The 24,701-nt window shown below is 33.9% G+C and overlaps 1 protein-coding gene across 1 annotated transcript; it reads left to right on the forward strand.

The window, feature by feature from the left end:
* Positions 1-520: 520 nt before the first annotated feature.
* LOC119631243 (U3 small nucleolar RNA-associated protein 4 homolog) lies at positions 521-4,853 on the forward strand. The gene is made up of 4 exons (XM_038023285.1): positions 521-740; positions 800-1,676; positions 1,740-2,753; positions 4,668-4,853. The coding sequence occupies exons 1-4, from the start codon at positions 604-606 to the stop codon at positions 4,785-4,787; spliced, it is 2,148 nt and encodes a 715-aa protein (XP_037879213.1). The 5' UTR covers positions 521-603; the 3' UTR covers positions 4,788-4,853.
* The last annotated feature ends 19,848 nt before the right edge of the window (positions 4,854-24,701 follow it).

Here is a 24,701-nt window from a genome sequence, read left to right on the forward strand (position 1 = left end):
AAACGTTCCTGAAGCAGAAGTATTACTGCAACTAATACATAAGACATGCAGTTTATATTTCTCTCATCCACGAGACAATAACACAACACAGAATCACAACTTACGTGCTTTACTGAAGCAAGATTTGGCGTTTGTTTATATTTGTTGTTTTTTTTTTTTAAATGCGCAAATAGCCCTTTCAAATCGTGATATATTTATCATATGACTTTCTTTAGTCCCTCATAAATGCATCATGGTTTTGCTGGTCAGAGACAAACCAAGCAGCAATTTTAAAAGTTTGCTAAAATTTTGCTTCTATACAATAAATATGGTAACCACATGGCATTAATTGTATTTTGTGAGTTCATGCTTGTGTTCAGCACTTGTGAATTGTTCTTTGCTCTTTAAAAATAAACTCCTATTATCTACAGCTTTTTATTTTCAGTAATAGAAATGTCCTATTATTTATAAAAAAAAGTACAGGATTATGGCAACTCTTCATATAACAAACATGTGCCTTGGAATATAATTTATTTACAATATATATTTTTGAGTTTATTTACTTAAAATTCTGGCTTAGTCCATCTTCAATCAACATACCAAAAAAAAAAATATTTACCTAAAATGAAAATGGAAAATTCAGTGTGTGATCTACGGAAGCGTTGTGCGAAAATACATAATGTTCGTTTCTACAATATAACACCACGTTCCATTCAAACAATGGCATACAATTTTATTTGGGGAAAATTAGCTTTAGCAAGGTGAGTCGGCGTAGGTTTCATATATAATTTATATATATTTATTTTCAATTACCTATCAGGTGTGATGGATCTATCGAGATCTGGGATGTGAGTCATGCTCCCTGCTTAGAGCGAGTCATACCTAAAACCCCAGGCAATTCAGTGGAATGTATGGGTTGGTGCGGTAAACGTTTGTTTAGTGCCGGTTTAAATGGAGAAATAGTCGAGTGGAATTTACAATCTCTACAGCCACGTGTTAAACAACATGTTACCGGCAATACTGTATGGTGTTTGGACATCAATCGGGAAGGTACTGAATTAGCTATCGGTACAGATGAAGGCTATATTAACCTTTTCGATGTAACCGATAATCAGTTATTATATAAAAAACTATTTGACAAACAGGAGGGTCGTGTGTTATGTTGTGCATATGATGCTACCAGTGAATTTCTGGTCACAGGGTCTGTAGGCGCTATACGCATTTGGAATTGTCGTACAGGTCATGCTGTCAACAAGATTAACATAAGTGCCAACAAATATAATAAAGCTGAAGCTATAGTGTGGTCTGTAAAAGTGCTTAGCGATTTTACCATAATTACGGGTGATTCCTTGGGTAATGTAACCATGTGGGATGGCCGTATGGCATCACAGACGGAAACTCATCAGGTTTTAAAAGCTGATGTTTTGGCATTGGCTGTGAACGAGGAGGAAGATAAACTGATTTGTGGTGGTGTAGAACCCAACATTCGCATATATGCAAAAGCCTTGATTAAACGTAATGATGCAACTTGTAATCGCTGGGTGAAGTTTTTGCAACGGCGCGTACACGACCATGATGTTAAGGCTTTAGTTTGCGCTAAGAATTTCATATACTCAGGTGGTGTAGATGGGTGTCTGGGTTTGTCGTCAGTGGCCAAAAACAAAATAATGAATGTGAAATACGGTCCGTTCCTGAAGGTTGGTTTAAAAATAATAAAAATAAAAGCAAATTTAAAAAAACGTTTTACTCTTTCATCTTAGCCACCGTGTGTTTCAGTTGCCAGCAGCCAACGTTTGCTTTTATTACGCTACCCTAACTATTTGGAAATATGGCGTTTAGGTTCTCCCAAGGAGAACTCTGATTCAGAATTTCAAGAGCCGAGTCAGCAATGTCAACTGTTAGCATTAGCTAAAAATCCAGAAAAGTTATTGGAATTAAAAAGTAAAAACGAAGATCCTATTGTTTCGGCAGCTCTCTCCCCAAATGGCAATTGGTTATGCTATTCAACACCAGAATATATCAGATTGTTTCGTTTCACAATAAGCAAAGGCAAAACTCCCTGCCAACTGAGAAGAGTTAAAGATTTACCACAACAATTCGTTCCCTCAACACATATTTGCTTTACAAGCGATTCAAAGCGTCTATTTTTGGTTAATCGTACTACAAGCGAGATAATGATTTTCGCTGTACTTAGTGCAGACGATGATTTGATTAGCTCGCTCCCTCCCCTCGATTTCGTAGAGCTTGTAGACACCACCAAACATGTTAAAGATGGTATTAAATTGTTTACAGTATCAGTGTGTGGTACTTATGTAGCGATAGCCGGAAACGATCGCTCTATAGCCGTGTGGTTTGTATATAAAGGTAAACATTTTAAACACCTACTTAATTTGCCTCGTTATGCGGCAGCTACTACAGCTTTGGCATTACATGCTGAACTGCCACGCTTAGTAGCCGCCTTTGCTGATGGTAAAATTTTTGAATACGATCTCGAGGAAATGTGTTTCACTTGCTCAGCTATAAATCAATTTGTGAAGCAAAGTGAACATGCTTGCATTACCAATATTTGCTTGGATTCGAGAAATCCCGAAATAATGATTATGCAAACCGAGGCCGTAATGTTTGTGCTGGAAAAGTACTCAATTCAGCAAGAAACCGAAGATGCACATCTTGATAACTCCTCAAAAGCGGAAAAATTTAAGAAGTGCCGGACATCATCAAACGAGGAATCAAAAGTTTTGTCCTTACGTTTGAAACAACACAAGGCGTTCCAGGTACTTTTAAGCTGGATTGTTTTGTTCATCGATATCATGTTGAAAAAGTTTTTTTATACTCACCGCCGACGGTTAATGTTATATTCATTTGCCGCAAAACATTCGGAATACCCTGAAAGAAGTTTTGAAAACCCTATATATATATGTATTAGTTTGAGGAAAAAGAAACCCATTATTTTTTTGGGTAGATGGCTGCACTGATAGATTTCTCGTAAAGTATCGATCAAACAATTTCAGATTTTTGCTCGTTGGAAAGGTGACATTTCGCAGTAAAAAAAATTCTTTTGCTGTTTTTTGTTTGGTGCATTCAGTTGTGAGTTATAGAGTGGTAAAAATGGAAGTGAACAAAGAGAAAATTCGGTACATTTTACAGTTTTTCTGTGACAAAGGCGAAAATGCAATCCAGGCGGCTTAAATTGTGAATGGTGTTTATGGTTCCGATACTGTAACAGCCAATTATGTGCAATTTTGGTTTCGTAGATTCCGTTCAGCAATTTTTGATGTTAGAGATGCACCTCGCACAGGTAGGCCGGTCGTCGAAAATGTCGATAAAATCGGAGAAATGATCGAAGTTAACCGGCATGTTAGCAGTCGTAACATCGCGCAGGAGCTAAAAATCGACCATAAAACAGTTTTAAACCATTTACACAAAATTGGATTCAAAAAGAAGCTCGATGTTTGGGTGCCACACCAATTAACAGAAAAAAACATGATGGACCGAATTTCCATCTGCGAAGCCTTGGCCAAACGGAATGAGATAGACCCATTTCTTAAACGGATGGTGACTGGAGATGAGAAATGGATCACATATGATAACCCTGTGCGAAAACGATCGTGGTCAAAGAGCGGTGAAGCATCTCAAACGGCCAGGAAGGTTTTGCTATGCATTTGGTGGGACTGGAAGGGGATTATTTATTATGAGTTGCTTCCATATGGCCAAACACTAAATTCTGATCTCTACTGTCAACAACTGGACCGTTTGAAGATAGCGATTGACCAGAAACGGCCAGAATTGGCCAACAGGAGAGGTGTCGTGTTCCACCAGGACAACGCTAGGCCACACACATCTACAGTGAATCGCCAGAAACTTCGGTAGCTTGGTTGGGAAGTTTTAATGCATCCGCCATACAGTCCGGACTTGGCACCAAGCGATTATCATCTTTTTCTTGCATTGCAAAATTTCTTTAATGATAAAAAATTGGAGTCTAGGGAGGATTGTGAAAATCGACTACTAGAGTTTTTTGCAAATAGAGACCAGGACTTCTATGAGAGAGGCATTTTGAAGTTACCTTTAAAATGGCAACAAATCATACAACAAAACGGTGCATATTTGACCCAAATCGGACAATCTGAAGCATGTTAAATAGAGTGCTGAAGTTCATATAAAAATAATGGATTTCTTTTTCCCCAAACTAATATGTATTGTAATATATATATTCTTATATATATTCTTATATATATATTCTTATATTTATATTCTTATATATATATATATTCTTAAAAGAGTATAAAATTTCACATCGATTTAAAAATGTCTATCCGTCCACCGCTTTGTATGTCTGTGGTAAACATTCTTTCGATCCCAAAATCGCAAAAACGAACGACTTCAGGTTAGGTAAAAATTTGGAAGTTACTGCAGGCATATTGGTATTGTAATACAAAATAAACTGGGAAAATTTCTTTTTTTAAAACCAAAACAAATTAGGCGTTTTGGTCCTTACCCATACTTGTAAGAGATACAACGATAAAAGCACCCAGAAGCAAGCTCTAGTATATTTCGGAACAAAATATCGTAATTATTTTTATTATTATTAATTGTTTTTTAAAGCATAAAGACGGTGGGTATAAAAGATTTGGCCGTAACGTAACGTAATTTTCATACATGTTTTCTTTGTTTCTTTTTTTTCGTCGTAGCATCTTGTACATTTGTGTTGGTTAAGCTCTGATGAATTGGTGGCGGTGATTGTTGATCCAATTACTCTATTGGAGCAGTTACCGAACGTATTTAGAGAGAAACTTTTCGGAATCATGTAGTTCCGCTTAACGTCTTCATTTTATATTGACATTTAATTAATTATATTTTTACGCAAATAAACTAAGCAAAAGTTTTATTTAATATAAACATTTTAATACACGGTATCAATATTGTGAGTTTTGGGAAATTATTGACTTGGGATTCTGTTCTGATTTAATTTTATTTACTAGATTGCATATTTATGAGAGGAGCTTCAACTGCCCAAGAAATTTGTATTATGTCCTTGTGTAATAGGGATGGGATGTGTGCACTATGCCTATTTACATCTTCTTATGTTGGAGATAGGTTAAATTTCGGTGTTATATGTACGAGTCACTCTTCAGCTTTTTGAACATCAATTTTTCCCGGAAAGCTTGCCTAGGCTAAGGTTAATTTTAATTTGCGAATAAATATTAATTGAAACAACCCAAAGCTTCGCCGCTATCAGAACTACATAATTGATACAGTGCCTCCAAGACATTCGGAATTATAAATTTTTTTTTATTCTATCTCCCAAAAAAATTGTTGATCCACACAATAATTGATAGCATATTTCAATTAATGTCAAGCACCAGAATAATCTGTACAAAGTTGAGGAAATCCAGCCAGTGCTGAGGAAGCAGACATTGCTTTAGATGTATTGCTGTCAGCGTGAGATGGGCTAAACCTTATTTCAAGGAGTTGATAACATTTTGCGAACCTTGTTCGTTCATATAAACAGTACATATTATTGCTTAGCGTGTTCAGAAAGATGGATTTGAGCTCAGTCGCTTGTCTGTCTATTGAAATTATAATTACGTTCTCCTGGTAGTTTCAATAGCAATGTACATGCTATTTATTTCCTTTTTTACCTCAGATAAGCGTTACCTCAGTTAATAATCTAAAATATATGATTGTTAATATTGGCATTATAGCAAGTGCCGGCATAAATTCAAACTAAGTAAGTAAACAGAACATTTTAGCTTATAAGCAGTGTGTGGATACGTTGTACTGTGGCTCGGAAGGCTTTTAATACCCAAAACCAATAAATTATATAAATAAATTCGGAGAACGAACTATTCTTGCCAAAGTTACCTGTGCAGGAATTCTGGCGTCATGCTTAAATATGATGTAAAAATTAGGACATCTTTTCAGTAAATTTTAGTATACGTATGCGTTTAGCATACACGAAACCCATACCCATATGTATACGTAAAAACATTTGAGATACTTCTTTGATTCGACAGATTGTGAATATAGCTAAAAGATATTAATAGGAATTATAGATTTAATTGTTAACTAGTTTTCCGTGTGCGGAATTGGCCAAAAGTCTGGGATTCTGCGATGTAACGGCTGGTATTCCAGGGGAAATAGTATTCAATACCCTCTATGTTGAACGATTATCGGTCGGACTTTTAACGACGATATAACGATGTCAGAGATAAAAAAACTAGTCTTACTGTTAAAGGGATCACGAATGCAACTATCACGACGGAAGTGAGCACTTTCTTGGGCCCTGTAAGCTTAGGGTTAAAGAAACGCTTGTCGTTATAAATGGTCGCACAATAGTGAAGTTCACGAAGATACATTTTGATAACATCGCTAGTAATATCGCAATTGTCTTAAGGGGATCGATCTTCAACTCATCGGAAATCACCTTATAATATATCATAAATGCTTTTTTCCACAATTTGGTCCAAAAAAATGGGGGTGCATATTATACTCGGTCAAAAATTCAAAAACAAAAGATTTTTATAAACATCGAACAACGAAATGATTGGTTGAAATGTGCTTGCGGGCATTGCCCAGGTGGGGCACAAAAACCGCTTTTCATATTTCCCTTACATTCAGAAATGCGACAAATAAAGTCGGATTTGGATATTATTCCAGGTGGCATTACCGTCCACTTCAAATTTAGACGTTTCTCTCAATAAGCCCACGAAGGAAGTTATTGGTCGTAAATGGAATGCATGGTTAAGCGTTGCTAATCATGTATATATATATATATTGCACGTGGTCGTATACGTCAACCGATTCTCTTAGATTTTGCAGAATGGCTGCTTTCGACATGGAATGAATTAGATGCGTCTATTACTAAACAAGGTTTCCTCAAATGCTGTATATCGAATAATAAGAACAGCTGTGAGGTCGACTTATCGTCGGAGGTTGTGCGAGTGGCATCAGATGGGGACGGTTTTTTTAACAAAATTATTTTTATTTTTGCCCATTATTCGGAAATTATTAAAGTTATATGGTTGAAATTTTCCAAATTTACTTTACGGAATACTCTACTCTTTAGGTTTACAAATAATTAAATTTTTCATAAAGCAAACAAAACCGAATGTTTAAAATTATTTTGTGCACATCTCAAATGAAGATATATTATCTGCCTAAAAATGGGTTTATTTTAAAAAAAATATGGTAGACAACGCGATAAATTTTTTCTTAATAATGCCAGCGATATGGGTATCAAATAAAAGAACTCGGAGAGTAGAATGCGAAAAGCATAGTGGTGAGTATGCGGGATTCGGACCCCGCCGATTATAACTTTTTTACTCGTTTATTATTCGTTGGATTTAGAATCGTTTGAAAATCAATTGCGTTCGACTAGAGTGCTTTTAGAAAATTGCAAGAGAGCTCCATCACTATGGCGATCGCAAGAATCTTACAAGGGGGCACCAAGTGAATGGTGTTTCGAAAATTTTTTTTTTTTGTGTTTTTCTATCCTAAAATAATTTAACGGGTAATGTAGTTCTATTGCTAGGATACCCCACCGTGTCGTGTTTTGCTCATGATTGTTAGTCTTTGAACTACCTTGCCTAACTAATTCCTTAAAATAAACAATGCAATCAGTTTTAATCGTAACATTTCGGAAAATTTTTCAGTGTTTTTTTTTAATATTCATTGGCTTAATAAACGCTTTGAACGTTCCAGAATATCGGGAAGAGAGTTCACTAATTGAAAAAATGTTTTCTAGATGCGCTACAAAAAGACTTAGGAGAACCAGAACTATCCTTAATTTCAATTGCACACGTAGGCTGAATTTAGAAAGAATTATTACATACATATGAGCGTGAGCCTTAGCTGACGGAGGGGCGAACTGTGAATAAGAATCTACCGAAGCGGGGACCGAAAGAAAGAACGTGCTATGTTTTCTGAATTTCAAGCTTAATAGAAGCATGTGCTCGAAAGTCAAGTCCGGAAAAACATAACATATCGGATGAGTTATAAACATATAACAACTTAAAAGAGTTTGATGTGAATTTATTATTAGAAGGGTGATATGTTAAACATAAAATAGTATGAAAAGTAATTAAATGATGTCACATATTCAAATGGTCTAGAGTAACTGGAAAGTTGAAAAGGGACCGTATGATTATAAGAAATAGAGAGGCATTGTATGATGATATTCAATGTAATAAATTAAAGTTATATTTGTTAAGTAAAAATAACAATAAATAACTGCTGTGATTAAAATATGGAGTATTAAGGAGACGGGGTTCGAGATGTTGAAATTATGATACGAAACAGATCCGTAAGAAAAAGCAACGATAGATCTTAACTAAGTCAGGAGGCCCAAAAGAAATCAATGAGTTTGGGGGAACTTTCAGGTCGTAGGAGAACGTGCCACATACTCGTAGAAATTTCTCCCCTACAAATCAGTCGTGTTAAACCAATCGTTGATTGGAACTAAACAGTTTAATTTCTTACTTCTTGATGTCTTCCTTCTCTAATACACTAACAGACTTCTTTAGTAGGTGTCTATGTTCGTTTAACAGCATTTCCAAAAAAACAAAAAAAAAAAATACGTTAGTGCGGTTTCATTGAAACCTTATCGTTGCCAAGATACGGAAAGATGTTTGATTGAGACCGAAGTATATCTTTACTACATTTCCGAACTGTGAATGTGTTTCTCTCGAAATACGAATTTTCTAAACGGCTTGTAGCGTCGATCGAACAATAAGTATGGAATACAACCATTAATCAGACGTTCGAGATCCTTAATGGGGCGAAAATTAATCAGATGATACCATGGTTAATTAGAAAACTCGTTTTGACATCGTCAGCTGCTGATAATGTCGAATGCATCGTTAAAAGTAAATTTAGGATCCACTGGATCTGGATTGGCAGCAGCTAAGTTTGCCAAATTGTTAACGCATTCATTGATTTTTATGTCACACTTTCTTGGACTCAAAAGAATTTATTAGTATATTTATGCATTTCTGATAAGAGATAGTTTAAAGAGCGGAGAGGTCCGTGTAAATAACTTTTAGTTTAAAGGCATAGGGGCATGGAAAATACCAAGCAACTGAGCTGTGTGTGAGCGAGGAAACTATTTTATTCGGACTGAATGGATAAAAACGGTTTGTTCGCCTCTTGTTATCAGCGCGTGTATGCAGAGCGTGAATTAATGCCGGAGGCATCGGCTGTTATAATAATGGAAGGCCGATTATACGTTCAATGTTGGCTAAGAGGAAAAAAGTAGACCAAAGTGCCTACCTCTGATGCCTATATTAGAGTGACTCTTTCTACATTTTTATTTCTCTCATCTCATATATTAAAAATTGAAATATATATATAACATATATTTATAAATTATATATATATATATATATATATATGCTTTTAAATACATACATCCATATGTGGTGTACTATCGATAAATAAAAAGTGACTGACAGCAGCAGAACATTCGTCAAGATAGTTTTTAGGCCAAAGCATGAAAAACCAAAACAAAACAAAAAAAAAAAAAAAATGAAAAAAGACTGCAGGCGGAATGTCAATCCATATAATAAAACCAATGTGAATATAAACAGATTGCGTGAGTGTGTTTCTGTAGGTATACAAAAATACTCTGTTGCAACCTATAGAAGCGTCAAGCTGTCTACAGTGAGCAACAGCTAAAAATACCAAAAAAACAAAAACAAAAAAAAAAAGACAGAAAAAAACAAAAAAAAAAAAAAAAAAGAGAAAAATAGCAACAAACTTTTTAAACGTTTAGTATTTTCGACCTTACATGCACATGCACGCTTTCGTATATAGTTACAACTACGTATGAAATGAAAGCTAAATTCAATTTGAAAATGTTTGCCGACAATTAATGTATTTTTCTGAACGTGTTAAATATAGAATTCATTTATTGTTGTTGTTTTCGTTTTTTAATTGAATGCCGACACCAATAACAACAATAACAAAAATAAGAACAGTAATAATAAAGAATTGCATGTGAATTTAAATATTTGCGAATAAATGAAAAAGTATTTCAGTTAAAATTTGCATTTTTCTTTTGCTTTTGCTTTTGTTTTTGTTTTTTTTTTTCTCAATTTTTACACTAAACAGTATTTGAAAAAAATTGTTATTAATATGCTAGACATTTAAATAAGCAGCGAAACTAAAAAGTAAGTACAAAACAATATGAAAATTTTTAGCATAACATAACAAATCACCCGGTCTGTCTGGACGGGGACATTGAAAAATATGCTGTCTGTTGTTAGCTGCTTAAGCTTGCAATTGTCTGTTTCCGTTTTGCATTCACACACAGATAGGCATAAAATACATATATACATACATACAAACATTTATGCATAAACATATATATACATTAATAAAACCGCCACTAACATTCATCAGTATATCCATTGCTACTGTGTTGAGTGCAAAAAAAATAAAAAAGGAAACCAAGTAAGAAAGAAGGTTATACGCCCTTTTAGGTGATTCTTGGACACCCATCATCCAAATCTGGGGGGGGGTAATCACATATCAAAAATTGAACAAACTCAACGAAAGCCAACTTTCAGTTACGTGATTAGCGTCCCGTTTTATATATATGTGTGTGTGTGTGTGTGTGATTTTTTTGTTTTTTGTTTCTAAAATGCCGTTCACTTTAAATCACTGCGTGCACAAACAGTGCTAATTTGTGAACAAGTGTTTACCATCACAGTTAGGTAAACATTTTCGATTTGGACTTTTGTTAATTTCATCATTCATAAATTCGAAATCCAAATTTTGCGTTTTTCGGAGCAAAACTCTATTTCCATTAATTTGAATTTTATTTTTTTTTGGAATTTGTACTGACTGACAAATTGTTAAAGTTTGCACTCGTTTTGAAATGTTGAAAAGACTCGAATTTTTGAACAAGCCAATGAAATAAGTCGTTTCTATTTCAATCGTATTCACTTTTCCATTTCGTAAAATCGAACGAAATGATGAAATTGATATGAACCTATTCCTTAACGGTGAATATATAGTAGAATTAGAAAATAAATAGAATAAAAATGAATTTTGGCAAAAATTATAAAATCTCTCAAGAATAGAAATAAAAATAAATAAATAAATAAAAAAAGATGAAAGTAAAGACAAGAAAGAAGAGAAACGAACATATGTGTAGATTTAGCCGAACATTCTTAAATAAATCGTTAATGTCATAATTAGTATCGAGAAGAACGCGTTTAGGTAATTTAGTGAGAAAATATCAATTCAGTGGGTGTCGATTTGACAATTGTACAAGTAAAGAATCGTTTTGTGCCTTATAAGGTATAAAATGCATCTTTCGTTAGCTATAATTGCGCACGAGAAGATTGAGATATTTCAAAAAATGTTGACCTACCTAGCTGCCACTAGTAGCTAATGCACTAGACTTGACACAAAAGTACGGATCAGAGATAATAGAAATAAATAGAATAACTTTTCGATCACTATAAAATTGTCAATTTGTTTACCTATATCGATCTGTCTATCCGTTTTAACGTGCCATAGGTACAACGGATAGGACTCGAAATAGAAAACGTGATATATAAGCAATGAAAATCTATATATATATATATATCTGCTTTCATCCCCGCGTAAATAGACGAGCTGGCAAACGATCGCCGTGTTCAAACGTTAAGTGCGCTAAAGTTTTCAATACAGGCGAGCATCTGATCTAAGTTATCCGGCAGGCTTTAAAATCTATACTATGTATATTTATTTACAAAATATATAGACAATGAATAAACGAAGGTATTTACTGACAAAAATTTATATAATATATAATATATATCAAAATATTTTCCATCATTTTCTATAACACATTTTAACAATACAATAAATTAATTAAATGAATAAATAAATAAACATATTTTCAGTTGATAGTTGTTACAGAGGTTGCGAGCTTAACCACGTGTTAGGCAGTTATTACTATAACGTAAGTGGACGAAAATACCTAAGGATATTACCGGTTGATTAACATAAAGCTATTTTTAGGTAACTAGGCAGATAATTAGGATTAAAGATATAGATATGCGATTATGTAGAGCAATCTTATGTATGATCGGTTGCGCTGTAGTGATGAGAGCGGGCGTATAAGACTTATTTTACTTTTTTATTTTAAAGAAGGTAAAACAATTACCGAAGCACATAGAGAAATATGGAATGTGTACGGAATTGACGCTGTAGCAGAACGCACTTGCACAAACTTGTATGGTTTGTGAAATTTCCAAAATTTGTGAAAGGCCAAATGCGAACTTATGACTGATACTGATCGACGCACAACGATTCGTGAGCCAAGTTTATTCCTTAAGTAACAAAACAAATTTATTTTCTTTCACAGTGAAAAGTTGCCAGAAATTTCCGTACTACCGGACTACGTTTTGAAAGTAACCCTAGTCGGTCTATTAAAATTTTTCAAATTCAGCAAAAAATGTTTAGTATTCAAAATTTACTTTAACGTTTTGATAAGTTTAAGACTAAGAATAATTTGTTAACGTTTTCGGTAAATTATTGCGATTCATTCAATAAAATCGCGTTATCAATCTCACAATCAATCCGGTTGTACATGCAAACTAAACCACGATATAACGCAGGGATAATTGTAATGAGGGAAATAAATTTTGATCAAGTTCAGTGAGAAACATTAATTCTCAACGTTCCTTTCGATCGTTTCGTACATTAACAAGTAAGAAAATTAAATTCGGTGTGGACCCAATCTTTTATGTCGATCACCGTTTACGCCAAAAAAAGACAAAAGAAGTAAAAGAAACAAAATTCTCATGTTTTGTAATAAGGAGTCAGTGCAGTTGATTTTTTTTATTCTCAAAATAAATGTTTTTGTCATAGAGGCATGTGGGCGTTTTAGGCGTGTCCTTTGAAAAGTTTAGGTCACTTACAAATTTGAAAATGGCTAAGAATTTACATGCATTATGGGGCTAGCTTTAAAGCTTGTTTTTGCGCCTTCTATAATACTGGGAAGGCGCCGTCAACTTTTTCCATTTTTATACTGGTTTTACATCATCGTCCATAGAATATTTGCTATTTGTTTATGAGTAATGAGCAAAAAAATAAATTTTTCATTCCCTTTGAAAAATAGGGGGTGTTTGCAGTTCACGTGGTGCGGTAGGCGTATCCATCGACCGATTTGGCCCATTCTCAATACCAATCTGGCTACAAGGACTTATCTTTTTTTTTGCTAAATTTCAAGTCAATAGCTTTATTTTAGCGGCCAAAAATATGTTTTTTAACAGACATTACATAGACGGATATGCGGACATGTTTAGATCGATTTAGGATTTGATGCTGATCAAGAAGTTATATACTATGTTGGGTGTGTGATGCTTCCTTTTGGGCGTTGCAAACGTTTTGGTAAAATGACCACCTTCGGAGATGGATATGAAAATAAACACAACTAAAGGCAGTACAAGTTCAGTCATTAAATATTGCTTTAAGTCAACTCGATTTGATACAATTTATTAAGAGGAATCATCAACATTACTATAATAGTTGTAAGAAAGATGACATTGTCAGCATTTCGTTGGATTTGTTTGTCGTAAAATTTAAGTTATTTGGGCGCAGGCTTAGTTGCAAAACTTAAAAATCAATTGAATTTACTAATATGGTGAGCTTGTAATGACGAGACTAGGAGAGAGCATGTTCGACTGAGACTCGATCAGCGATGGTATCTATAGAGTGTGAGACAAGAGCCGGAAGGAGGGAAGGAGCTCATCATTTGAATCTTTTTTGATGGTTTATGATGAATTTAAGCTTAACTGGAACTTGTATTAAAGCAAAAAAAAAAAAATAAAAATAAGGATTTATTTAGATGAGTCGGAAATCGAAAAGTTCACGTGTAATTAATTTAGGGTTTTTAGTCAATTTTTCACTCGTTTATTAAATAAATTAATATATTATTACATAGTTATCTTCAAAAATCGAATCATTGCTTATGGAATTTAAAATTGTTTCAAATTTATTTTAATGATATTGCATAGTAATGAAGAAAACTTTATTTGCCTTTGGTGCTTAGAGCAAAAGGATAATAATAATGTGGAAAGCACAGGGAGCACAAACAGAGCCTTTAGAGAAAATTTTATTTACGAATTCGGGTAAACCATCTGCGAATTTATTATAACTTTTGACTCTTACACACCTTATAATATACATAAAGCAACCGTGTTTCCTATTTATGCCACCCTCTAGTTATTCTTTCGATATACAACTTGACAGCCCAATAATGTTGGACAGAGCAAGAACTAAATAGAACTTTCTGAACTGAACATATTATGTATATACGTATAACGCCTGCAAGGATTTTATGCTGCAAAAATTTATGCTATTGCTGCACACAAAACAAAGAAATCACAAGCATACATACAAGCACGCACGGATAAAAACAGAAACAACAGAAATATAACCGAAAAATACTCCATAAAAATTTACGTGTGGGTTGACTTATGTATATATATGTATATATATATATGTACACACTTGTAAGCTCTCGACATTATTTGTTGTTGCTTTCGTGTTGTATTTTTCGTGGTATGCACTTGTCTAGACTCTGGCTAGACAGTGTTAAACCAAATATCAGTACTTTTCGACGAGTATGCTTAACACGCACACATACATACATACATACATACATACATACATACATACATACATACACACACACACACGTATATAAAATCTCTCAGTTTAGTTCAGTTCAGTCACTCAAACGCAGCGCTCAGACAATATATCCAGACATCAGTACAATGGCAGCCGTATGGCCCAGTCGGTAACATCACAACAAAAAAGTAGCAAACAAAAAAGGAGATGAAAGAAAAACGTTACCTAACAGGAATCATTATATGGCCGAACGTGTGTTGTATTGATGGCAGCGGCAATCGATACCCAGACGTATGTACACAAGTTCACTGAAGAAACTTTACTTGAAAAAGAGTTAAAGAAGACACAAAAAAAACGAAAAAAAAAAAAAACACAAAAAACACATTGTTTGACTTTAAGCCGTAAGTTATCGAATGGCAAAGATTTTACTGACTCGGATCGTATCTGCTGATCAAAGGGGACATATTAATAAATTATCTAATAGTATGCTTACATAGACTAATTATCAACACAATGCAGTGTTCGTTGTATTCAGAGAAGAAGAACGAAAAAGAAAAGTATGTTTACTATACTCACTAGCGCGCACGTATACTCGCATAATTGTTGGATATCGAGTCACATTAGGGTATAAGTCAAGAAAGCGGTAAATGAAAATCATTCATAACATTCAAAATTTGTAAAAATAGGTTTGGTATAAAGTGCAGGCCGTTTATTGCAGAGCAGTTAATAGTGTACAGTGATATTTAAATCGAATTAATATCGAATCCATTCTTAATTCCACTCCAATCATTGAGAAAGCTATCATTTTCCTGGCTGGCAAAAAATCCAACTGAACCCTGGAAAGTTAATCACTGACAATCTAGTCTAGCTCTTTGGAGTAGACTTCGATGATATGGTACAGATTAAACCAAAAGTTCTTTGAAGATTTTGCAGATTTAATGATGCGCACACAGAACCAAGCATATTAAGTAAAAAAAAAACTTGCATATATGTTGATATATATATATATATATATATATATATGTATATAAGTTTTATGAACTTATTGTAAAGAGTTCATTCCATATTCTTTTCCTTATCTTTAAGTGTACTTCATTGCTCTTTATTACAATTTCACATTGTTTTATCCTTGAGAAAAATAACTCGATACGCATCGCAAACCTATTGCTGAAATGCATACACAATGCAGTAAAGTGCATTTGAATGTGTTTCTTGCGTTTCATTTAAAATTTAACATCTTGGGTGTGTGTGTGTGTGTGTGTGTGTGTGTGTATGTGTATGTGAGCATGCAGTGAAGTCTATTGAACTTTGATTCTCGGCTTCAAGGACTTTTGTAAGACATTTCAATACTCAACGGCAACGTCATTCCCAAATACACAGCTGTGAGATGCATATTTTTTTTTATTTTCTTCTTTTCATTTTAAATTCTTTCAACAATTTACGAAAGAAATTTGATACACATTTTATTTAAAAATAATAACAAAATTTTTTGCGAAAATGGAGCTAATAAAGCTTTATTTCCCTGAAACGTGGCTCTTGCTTTATCTAGATTAACCCGAGTGATTGCTTTATCAACAGGTCGGTTGGTTGGTTGGTTGGTTGGTTGGTTGGTTGGTTGATTGGTTGATTGGTCGCTTACTTGGCTTGCCTTAGCTTCTATTATTTACAGAAAATTTTCTTTGTTTGACTGAACGTTATAGAGTTTCATTAAAATAAGATTTAACTTTGTAATGCATCTCGTCCTTCAGATTGTCTGAAAAGGACAAACATGTAATAAAATGTTTGCATCCAAATTGAAAACGAAGGGAAGAATGCAATAAATTGCATTATGTCCTAGCTCATGTCATTATGTTTCTGATGAAGTTCAATGAAGAAATACATGTATTATGTACATGTACACATATACACTTATATCTGTAAGTGAGGCTGAAAGAGAAGTAGATTTTGTGGAAGAGTAGAATTTAAGTATCATATTTCAATGGGGTCTTTTAAAATGATTATGTTCATAGATTGCCAAGTTTTTAAATCAGCCATCGAAAGATGAGAACACGCTAACTTAACCCTTTCGCTTGTAATATCCAGGAATGCTGCTTACATCACTGTTGCTGTCGTGAAAAATTGTTAATATCAATATATTTTCCTTACCTTCCAAATGTAAAAAGTTGTTTGACGTATTTCGAAATCGATATTGAAAGTAGATATTATTCTGCTTCTCCTTTTGCAATTCGCTATGTAGAGTAAGCAGACATTGTTATTACAAATTATAAAATTACGTATACGTCATTTTGTTTGATAACATTCGGCAATTTGTCGAACATATTATAATACGACTTCTTTTTTGCTCAACAAAAAGAACAAAAAAAAAAACCAATCAAGAACATTGTAAGGCCGACCTTTAAATACCCTACATCACATTTTCTAACACAATTCTTATTTTTATTATGGAACACGAAAATTATATTGTGTTCTTGCGTATTTTCGATATGCATATCTATGGGGAAGCGGGTCTACAACGGAAACTAATGTAGTACAAGTTTAAGCCTTACCACGGGCAGGATTCAAAAATAGGCGTACGTGCTCTTTAGACAAAATTTATTTTGTAGAGTTCATTATTGTAGGAAATTCCTAGAATATTATGGGTAGATTTTCATCACCACATATAAAATTTAGATTTTTCTGCTCTATAAAGCATCAAATTTTCGTGAAAATCATTATTAAGATAGGATCCAAAAACTAGGGCGAGATGGTCAAAATTTGGTACAGTTAATTTTTTTATATTAAATTGCTATTATGATATAATTTTCATCATGAAGCATTGAAAATTTTACTGTTTTCGTTATATGAGAGGGGGTTCAAAAGTTGCTCTAGCTGTTGCAAAGTTTTCATAGCAATTTAGAATGCCGAAATACTATTACTTAGTCACTTTTCCCGAGAAACTTTGAAAATTAGTGGATCGAGCCGAACCATTTTCAATAGCGTTTGCCCTTGGGTTAAAACACCTCATTGTACCAATTTTCATCAGAATATCTCCTGAACACAGACAGGCTTAGGCTAATTCAGATTATGATTCCGAATTGATCGGTATAATAAAAGATGGCTCTATCCTAAGCACTTCTGTTCGTGTTACATACGACCGCACTAGTTTAATATAGCGCAAGTACCGCAAGTGGTACAGTATATAAAACTGTGAAAAAAGCTTTTTAAACCAACTTCCAATAGCCTTCTGGAAGTTCTCGAAAGATTCAACAAGACAACGATACATAGGGGCTATATAATGAATGATATAAATTTTACAAATAAATTTGTTTGCTTTCTTCCTGTTCTACAAGGATGCTTACAATTTGATGTGCATCTTGGCAAAAGGAATTTTGACATGTTATTGTGGAATTATGCAGTGTAGGCGATTAAAAAACTGAGAGCATGACGATAAATGAAATCAATTAATAAATTAAAGAACATATCACTCAAGCATGCTTTTTTTACTTGGATAGGAAACGTTCATCAAGTGAATAATATTTGTTGCGTTCCAGAGCAGTTTGTCAAAGTAAGAGGAGCACAAAATTTATTGAAATAAAATATTGTTATTAAGCCAGACTTTTTAAATCGAATGGAGATACAAATGTATTTAGCATAATGTATAACGCGTAATATATGTAATAATATAATAATAACATAATATCGTCGATTGATTGGAAAAACTGATTAAGTACATTACACGGCTCTATACTTTTTGACAATGTATCGTTAGAAAAGCTGAGCATGTTCATTAAATGTGTCATATCTACATATATATATATATATATGTGTCATATATATTATATATGAAACGATAGATAATGAATGATATTATGACATGACAGAATTTTATGAAAGAAATGATGATTAAAATTCCATCACTCACTGCAATTGACAGTTGACAGTACAATATATGTAATTGACTGCATAATATATACTATACAGTATATAATCTATAATATATAATATATTATATAAATTGTTTAACCAGACCACAGATCGCACATATAGATAATATCGAAAACGACCCAAACTTCTTCTAAGGAAGATAAAGCAATCAGTCTAAAGTTATGCAATTTGAGTGAGGTACGCATACGATCCCAACGAAAATAATAAGAAATGGTTTTGAACATGCTCAAGTGGGTCAATGCGGCATTTAAAAAACTAGAGAAGCAAAGATTTGAAGCATATTCAAGGGCAAGCTTGACCAGACTTATTAATAATCTTTTCGTTACATAAAAAATGTTGAATTCCTTCGATCATTGCTGAATGACGCCTAAAAGGCTTTTCGCTTTATTAACTTATTATATTTAATTTCTCTATGTAGATTGAGGTCAGATATTTGCGGTTAAAGGAGACACAAATGTCTTGGAATGAAGAGACCTCTTCCAATTTAACATCACTGATATGATGAAGTGTGAAGATGGCGGCTTTCTGGAGAGAGTCAATTGTTTTGCATTTACTCCAGTTCAAGTACATGAAAACTACTCTGCGCCAGACTAAGACTATTACGATTTATATCAGCCTGCAGTAGCTATAGGTCTTCTAGGGAATTAAAAAGTAAACACGACGTAACATCATCTGCATGTATAAGAATTTTGACGTACAGAACAATCAAAGGCAGATGGCTGCCTTGAGAGACCCCTACAGAGACAAAGATATCATTCGAACTGTGCGATTTGAAGAGAATCTTTTTGTATTCTCTTTTCTAAATAGCATATTATAACATGGAAAAAAAATGTGAAATTTATGTTCGGCTTTGCCGAATTTTTATGGCCACCATGTTTACCCTAAAAAAAATGAAAATAATTAAACCTCCACGTGCAGTAATGTTAGATGCCAATGGCTGATTGTTTTCCATTTTTATATGATATTTGTGGAAATTCTTATCGTGTGAGTAGTGAGCAGAAACCTCCAAAAGCGAAGATGTTGTTAGTTCACGTTGCAATAATGACATGTCCTATGACCGATTAGGCCACTTTTCAATAGCAGCCTGCGTAAAAGAACTTGAAAGGTTTCGGCAAAATGTTAATGCAACATCTTCACTCTTGTGGGCTTACCGCAGATACTACACACATTGACAGATGGAAATTATGTGGATTCCTAAATTGACGCTGGTTCAACATACATATACTTTATGGACTCTTGGAAGCCTCCTCGTGAGCGTTACAACGATTTTCATAGAAATATTAAATTTTAAGGCATTACAATATTGGGCGGGGCAATTTTTGTGTAGATATTACAAAATTTCCCATACAATATCCGTGGACGCTTTTATCCTTTCATGCTGTAGCTTGTTAGTAAGAGCAACACGGACAAAAAAATCTATTTTTATACCCATTACCGAAAGATCGGGGATATATTCATTTTGTCAAAACATGTGCAACGTCCAGAAGGAAGCATCAGAGATCCCCACAAAGTGCATATATTCTTGATTAGCATCTAGCCTAAATTGACCTAAGCATGTCCATCTGTCCGTCTATGTAATATCTGGTGTAAACATATTTTTGGCCGCTAAAATGACGCTATTGACTTCAAATTTGGCAAAAATATTGGAAGTTCTTGTCTGCAGGTTGGCATTCAAAATGAGACAAATCGCTCCAAGGACACGCCTACAGTGTCACGTAAACTGAGAACACTTCTGATTTTCAAAGGGAATGCAAAGTTGATTTTTTGCTCATTACTCTATAAATAAATAGCAAATAAATGTACAAAAATTTGAGCACATATTGTATGGACGAGGATGTAAAACCAGTATAAAAATGAAAAAAATTGACGGCGCATTCCCAATATTATAGTGTATCGAAAATTAATATTTATTTCAAAATCTTTATAAGGGGCAAAAACAAGCTTTAAAACTAGCCCCATAAAGCATGTAAATTCTTAGCCAGTCTTAAATTTGCAATCCACCTAAATATGTCCGTCTGTCTGCGCTGCTGTGTAGTATTTGTGATAAACATTCTATCGCTAGCAAAAATGAACATATCGCCGGCAAATTTGCAAAAGAATTTGGAAGTGACTTAGACTTTTCCAAAGCCACACCTACCACATGCCAATGTGATGTAAACTTTTATTTTGAAAATAGATTAAATCAGCCGCGTCCACTCCATATTACAGGCTATGGAAATTTAGTTCTTGTACTTTTTTTTGGTTTTTTTTTTTTTTTGTATGATAACTTGATGTAAAAATATAAATAAAAATACAAAATACAAAATATGTAATATGTAATATATAATATATTATATAATGTAAACTTACACGCAAAACGAGATATGAAATAATTTGTTATTGTGCTTCAATGCATGAAACATCTATGCGTCCACATTTTTCTTTACCCGTATTCAAGGTATTCAAGTAAACGCCGAACATTCGCAATCTTATTTCTGCGTTATCTACGATTACCTATATACATAAGATTCTGTACATTTATAGGCCATAGAGACAGGTTTAAATTTCTTACACGATTGTTTAAACTTTTTGGGACATTTTCTCAATAGAAGTAAATAAATCGATACGGAATCTCAAGATAGATCTCTGAATCTCCCGACAAGAAAAACAAAAAAAAAAAAAAGAAGCAGAACTATCACAGATAAAAACTTGTGCAAAATTTAAATTGCAGTAAGTAGAAGAATTTAAATAGTAGGACGAATTTGTTTGTTTGATAAGAAGGTAAGAAAGAGTAAAACAAATATCTAACCAGACATACGTATATAGCATTTATTGAGTGAAATATCAAGAGGAAAAACTTTTGGCTTTTAATGTTTTATATACGTAGGCGAATGGATGATGGGTGAATGTGTAGGTTGGTAGTTGCGTTTATATGCAATAGTTGACGTAGACTTTTACATTTTTCAACATTTTATTTCAATTTAATTCCACCAGCGGGAATTGTTTGAAAAGTATTCGACACTCGGCTTTTGATAATGATGATGATGACGGGGTAATGGAATGGTGAGTGTGTGTGTGTGTGGCTGTGTGTGTCTGTGTTAGCACCGTTAATACAATTGTCGTCTAATGACAAAAGTTTACTTTGTCGCAGAAATTTTGTGGTATTGTAAGTTGACTGTGGCAGTTTTAAATTGAGTTTTAATTGTTCGAAAAATTAACAGTTAAGCTACCGAACCATACGGACAGGATATTAAAATATCACAGTAAACAAGCAAGAGAGCCATGCTCGCCTTGGGATGAATATTGCATATGTATGTAAATATTAAACCGTTTCAATTAAAGGGAAAATAAATGTGTACGTGAAAGGAGAGTCCGTAGGAGAATGTTTCTCTTTTCTTTTATTCTTTAATTAGAAGCCTGCTTTTCAGATTAGCCGGTACCACGAAAATATGTACATATTCGTATATACATATCTGTCGCTTCGATTTGTAATTTAGTTTTTTTTTCAAGACCAAAGAGGGATAAAAAAGTTACATATAAGGTAAGAGGAGTACAGTATGCAGGAATAACTTTGCTTCTCTTATGTATGATATGGTTAACGTCTCGATAATGTGTGGCAATGTAATCAGAGATTCAGTCCTACGATTTGTTATAGTGCGAATAACGGACAAATAGCTAGATAGATATTGTTACCTTTGATTCGAGTTTTGTTTTTTTTTTTTTTTTTTTTTTTTTTTGGGTTAGCGTTTCTTCTCCAAAAGCTGAGTTCATTTTAAGATTTTCAGATTACATTCAAGAAACAAAATAAACTTGTAAATGAGTTACTAAGTATTTACTTAGTGATGTTGTAGTTGCTAATGCAATCAAGCATATAAAATGGCAATAACAACAACAACGGCAAGAACAATAATGACAAAAAGGCATCTAATATTACTCTGCATAATTATTAAAAAAATAACGTTTTCATCATCAGCGTCTAGACTTGAGACTGATGTTTATATGAGTGCATATGCGCTAGTATTATGCATTCATATATATATATATATATACACATATATGGATATACATATATATGGATGTTAAGTTTTTGTATGATTGCGTTCTGAATGCGTACATATTTCGCTTTGGAAACGTGTGGAGTTAATTGAATGTACGAAATGAGGTAGACACACGCTCGCAGTTGGATGGGTGGGTTGGCTGCAATGACTGTATGCATATATAACGATGCACATATGTATAAGTGAATGTTTGCCTGTTCATGGTTCAATAAGAATTCTTGTGTTAAATTTAATGAACATACAAACATATGCACATATTGTATATGCATGCGTTTTGGTGTCATTAGTTTTAAGGAAGCAATATGGCGCCAGCAGGTTGTTGAGCATATTCTAAAGTGAACTACATTAACTGACATATAGATATGTATACGTATGCATATGTATGATTATGAACATATATGTATGTATGCTTGAGAAAATTTAAATAAATACTTGGATACCTACGCATTGCATATATAGTGCGAATAGTGGCACGCATGCATGCTTTTCTAAGCGTACTTACATATAATTTTTTATGAAAATTTGTTTTTCTTTTCTTTTTTTTTTTGCAAATTGAATTTCTTTCTTGCTATCGTCTTTCAAAGCGCCACAAAAAATCGAGAAATTGTCGGTTGTAATGTCAATTGCAGCTACAACTTAACGCTTAGCTTTATCAATTTCCTGGCGAGCCATGACAATACTCATAGATTAAATCTTTACCCCTAGGCTATATGCAATCACCAATCGTTTTCAAAATTCATCACTTCCTATTCAATAATAGTACCAGTAACAGCAATAAAAAAAGGCAAAAACACATTTTAAAATTATAAATCTTTTAATCTCCGCTAAATTTAAGTGTTTTCTAGTTGACCAGCCATAGCAAAATAATTGATGTTCAAACAGCCAAGAAGCAGTTGATACACAAAACGTAAACCCCGAAGGTCAGGCGAGGAGTAAGGCAAAAACTTAACAACTAATCGAGGAATAAATCGAAAGAAAAGAAAAAAGAAAAAACTAATCCTTCCTAATGCAACAAGAGCATTGAAAATAGAATAATGTTAATATGCGATCACAGAAGAGAGCAGAGACTTCATTTCAACGAAGACGTATCGAAATTGAGGAAAAAAAAAGGAAAAACGATCTATGAAAGGCAGATAGACAGGTGGACAGATGAACAGACGAACAGATGCTATACCATAGAATATGCATTCAAATGTTTCTGCATTTATCTGCTATCTTTCATTCCTTCGAACAACAGATGTGTTCTCAGTTTACGTGGCACTGTAGGGGTGTCCGTGGAGCGATTTGGCTCATTTTCAATACCAACCTGCGTGCGAGAACTCCCAATGTTTTTGCCAAATTTGAAGTTGATTGCTTCAATTTGTGCGGCCGGGAGAAGTTTACAACGGACATTACGCAGACGAACAGACAAACAGACGAATTTAGTATTTGATGCTGATCAAGAATATATACAGTTTGTGGGGCCTCTGATGCTTTCTGCTGGGCGTTGGAAACGTTTTGACAAAATGAATACATCCCTTATCCTCCAATGATGGGTGTAAAAAAAAAATCGTAATCCTTTGTGAAAATTAAAGATTTGGTTAATAAGCAACATGATGCCGCCCTTATTCTCTCAATTATGCAAATACGTTTCCCAATTTGCTATATGGAATGCCCATGAAAGTGTGAATAGTGAGAGAGAGAAAGAGAAAGAGAGAAAGAGAAAGAGAAAGAGAGAGAGAGAGAGAGAGAGAGAGAGCGTAATTTATTTTCGTTCGCTTCTCATTACGATATATGTGATTGTAATGCTTTCTTCTTCAGGCAATTGATGTCAAATCGTAGGAGCGGGGAACTAGACTAGTAAGTCCGAATGAAAAGAACCTCTACAAACCCATCCACAATAAACAATAAACACTAGTCTATTTTGACCATCAGGAGATCATCTACGTACTGGCTAGCTGAACTTAGGACGAAAATTTCCGACCTGCTGAATTTGAACTTGTAGCCTGACATTTATTTATTACTCTGTATATTATGTAGATAACTTAGATTAAATGCTTGTCTGTATTGAGCATTCGGTCATAATTGAGATTTGAACCGGCCGACCATTGAGTTGTTAGTCGCGATCCTTTGCCTACTCGGCTACTTCTGTGGAAA

The sequence above is a fragment of the Glossina fuscipes genome, unplaced genomic scaffold (genome assembly GCF_014805625.2).
Source record: "Glossina fuscipes isolate IAEA_lab_2018 unplaced genomic scaffold, Yale_Gfus_2 1, whole genome shotgun sequence".
Lineage (NCBI taxonomy): Eukaryota > Metazoa > Arthropoda > Insecta > Diptera > Glossinidae > Glossina > Glossina fuscipes.

Excerpts from the sequence above, each read along its gene's own strand:
- LOC119631243 (XM_038023285.1), top strand. The coding sequence starts at position 604 with ATGAAAATGGAAAATTCAGTGTGTGATCTACGGAAGCGTTGTGCGAAA. Across the intron at positions 741-799 it reads GGAAAATTAGCTTTAGCAAG|GTGTGATGGATCTATCGAGA; the intron begins GTGAGTCGGCGT and ends ATTACCTATCAG. Across the intron at positions 2,754-4,667 it reads AACAACACAAGGCGTTCCAG|CATCTTGTACATTTGTGTTG; the intron begins GTACTTTTAAGC and ends TTTTCGTCGTAG.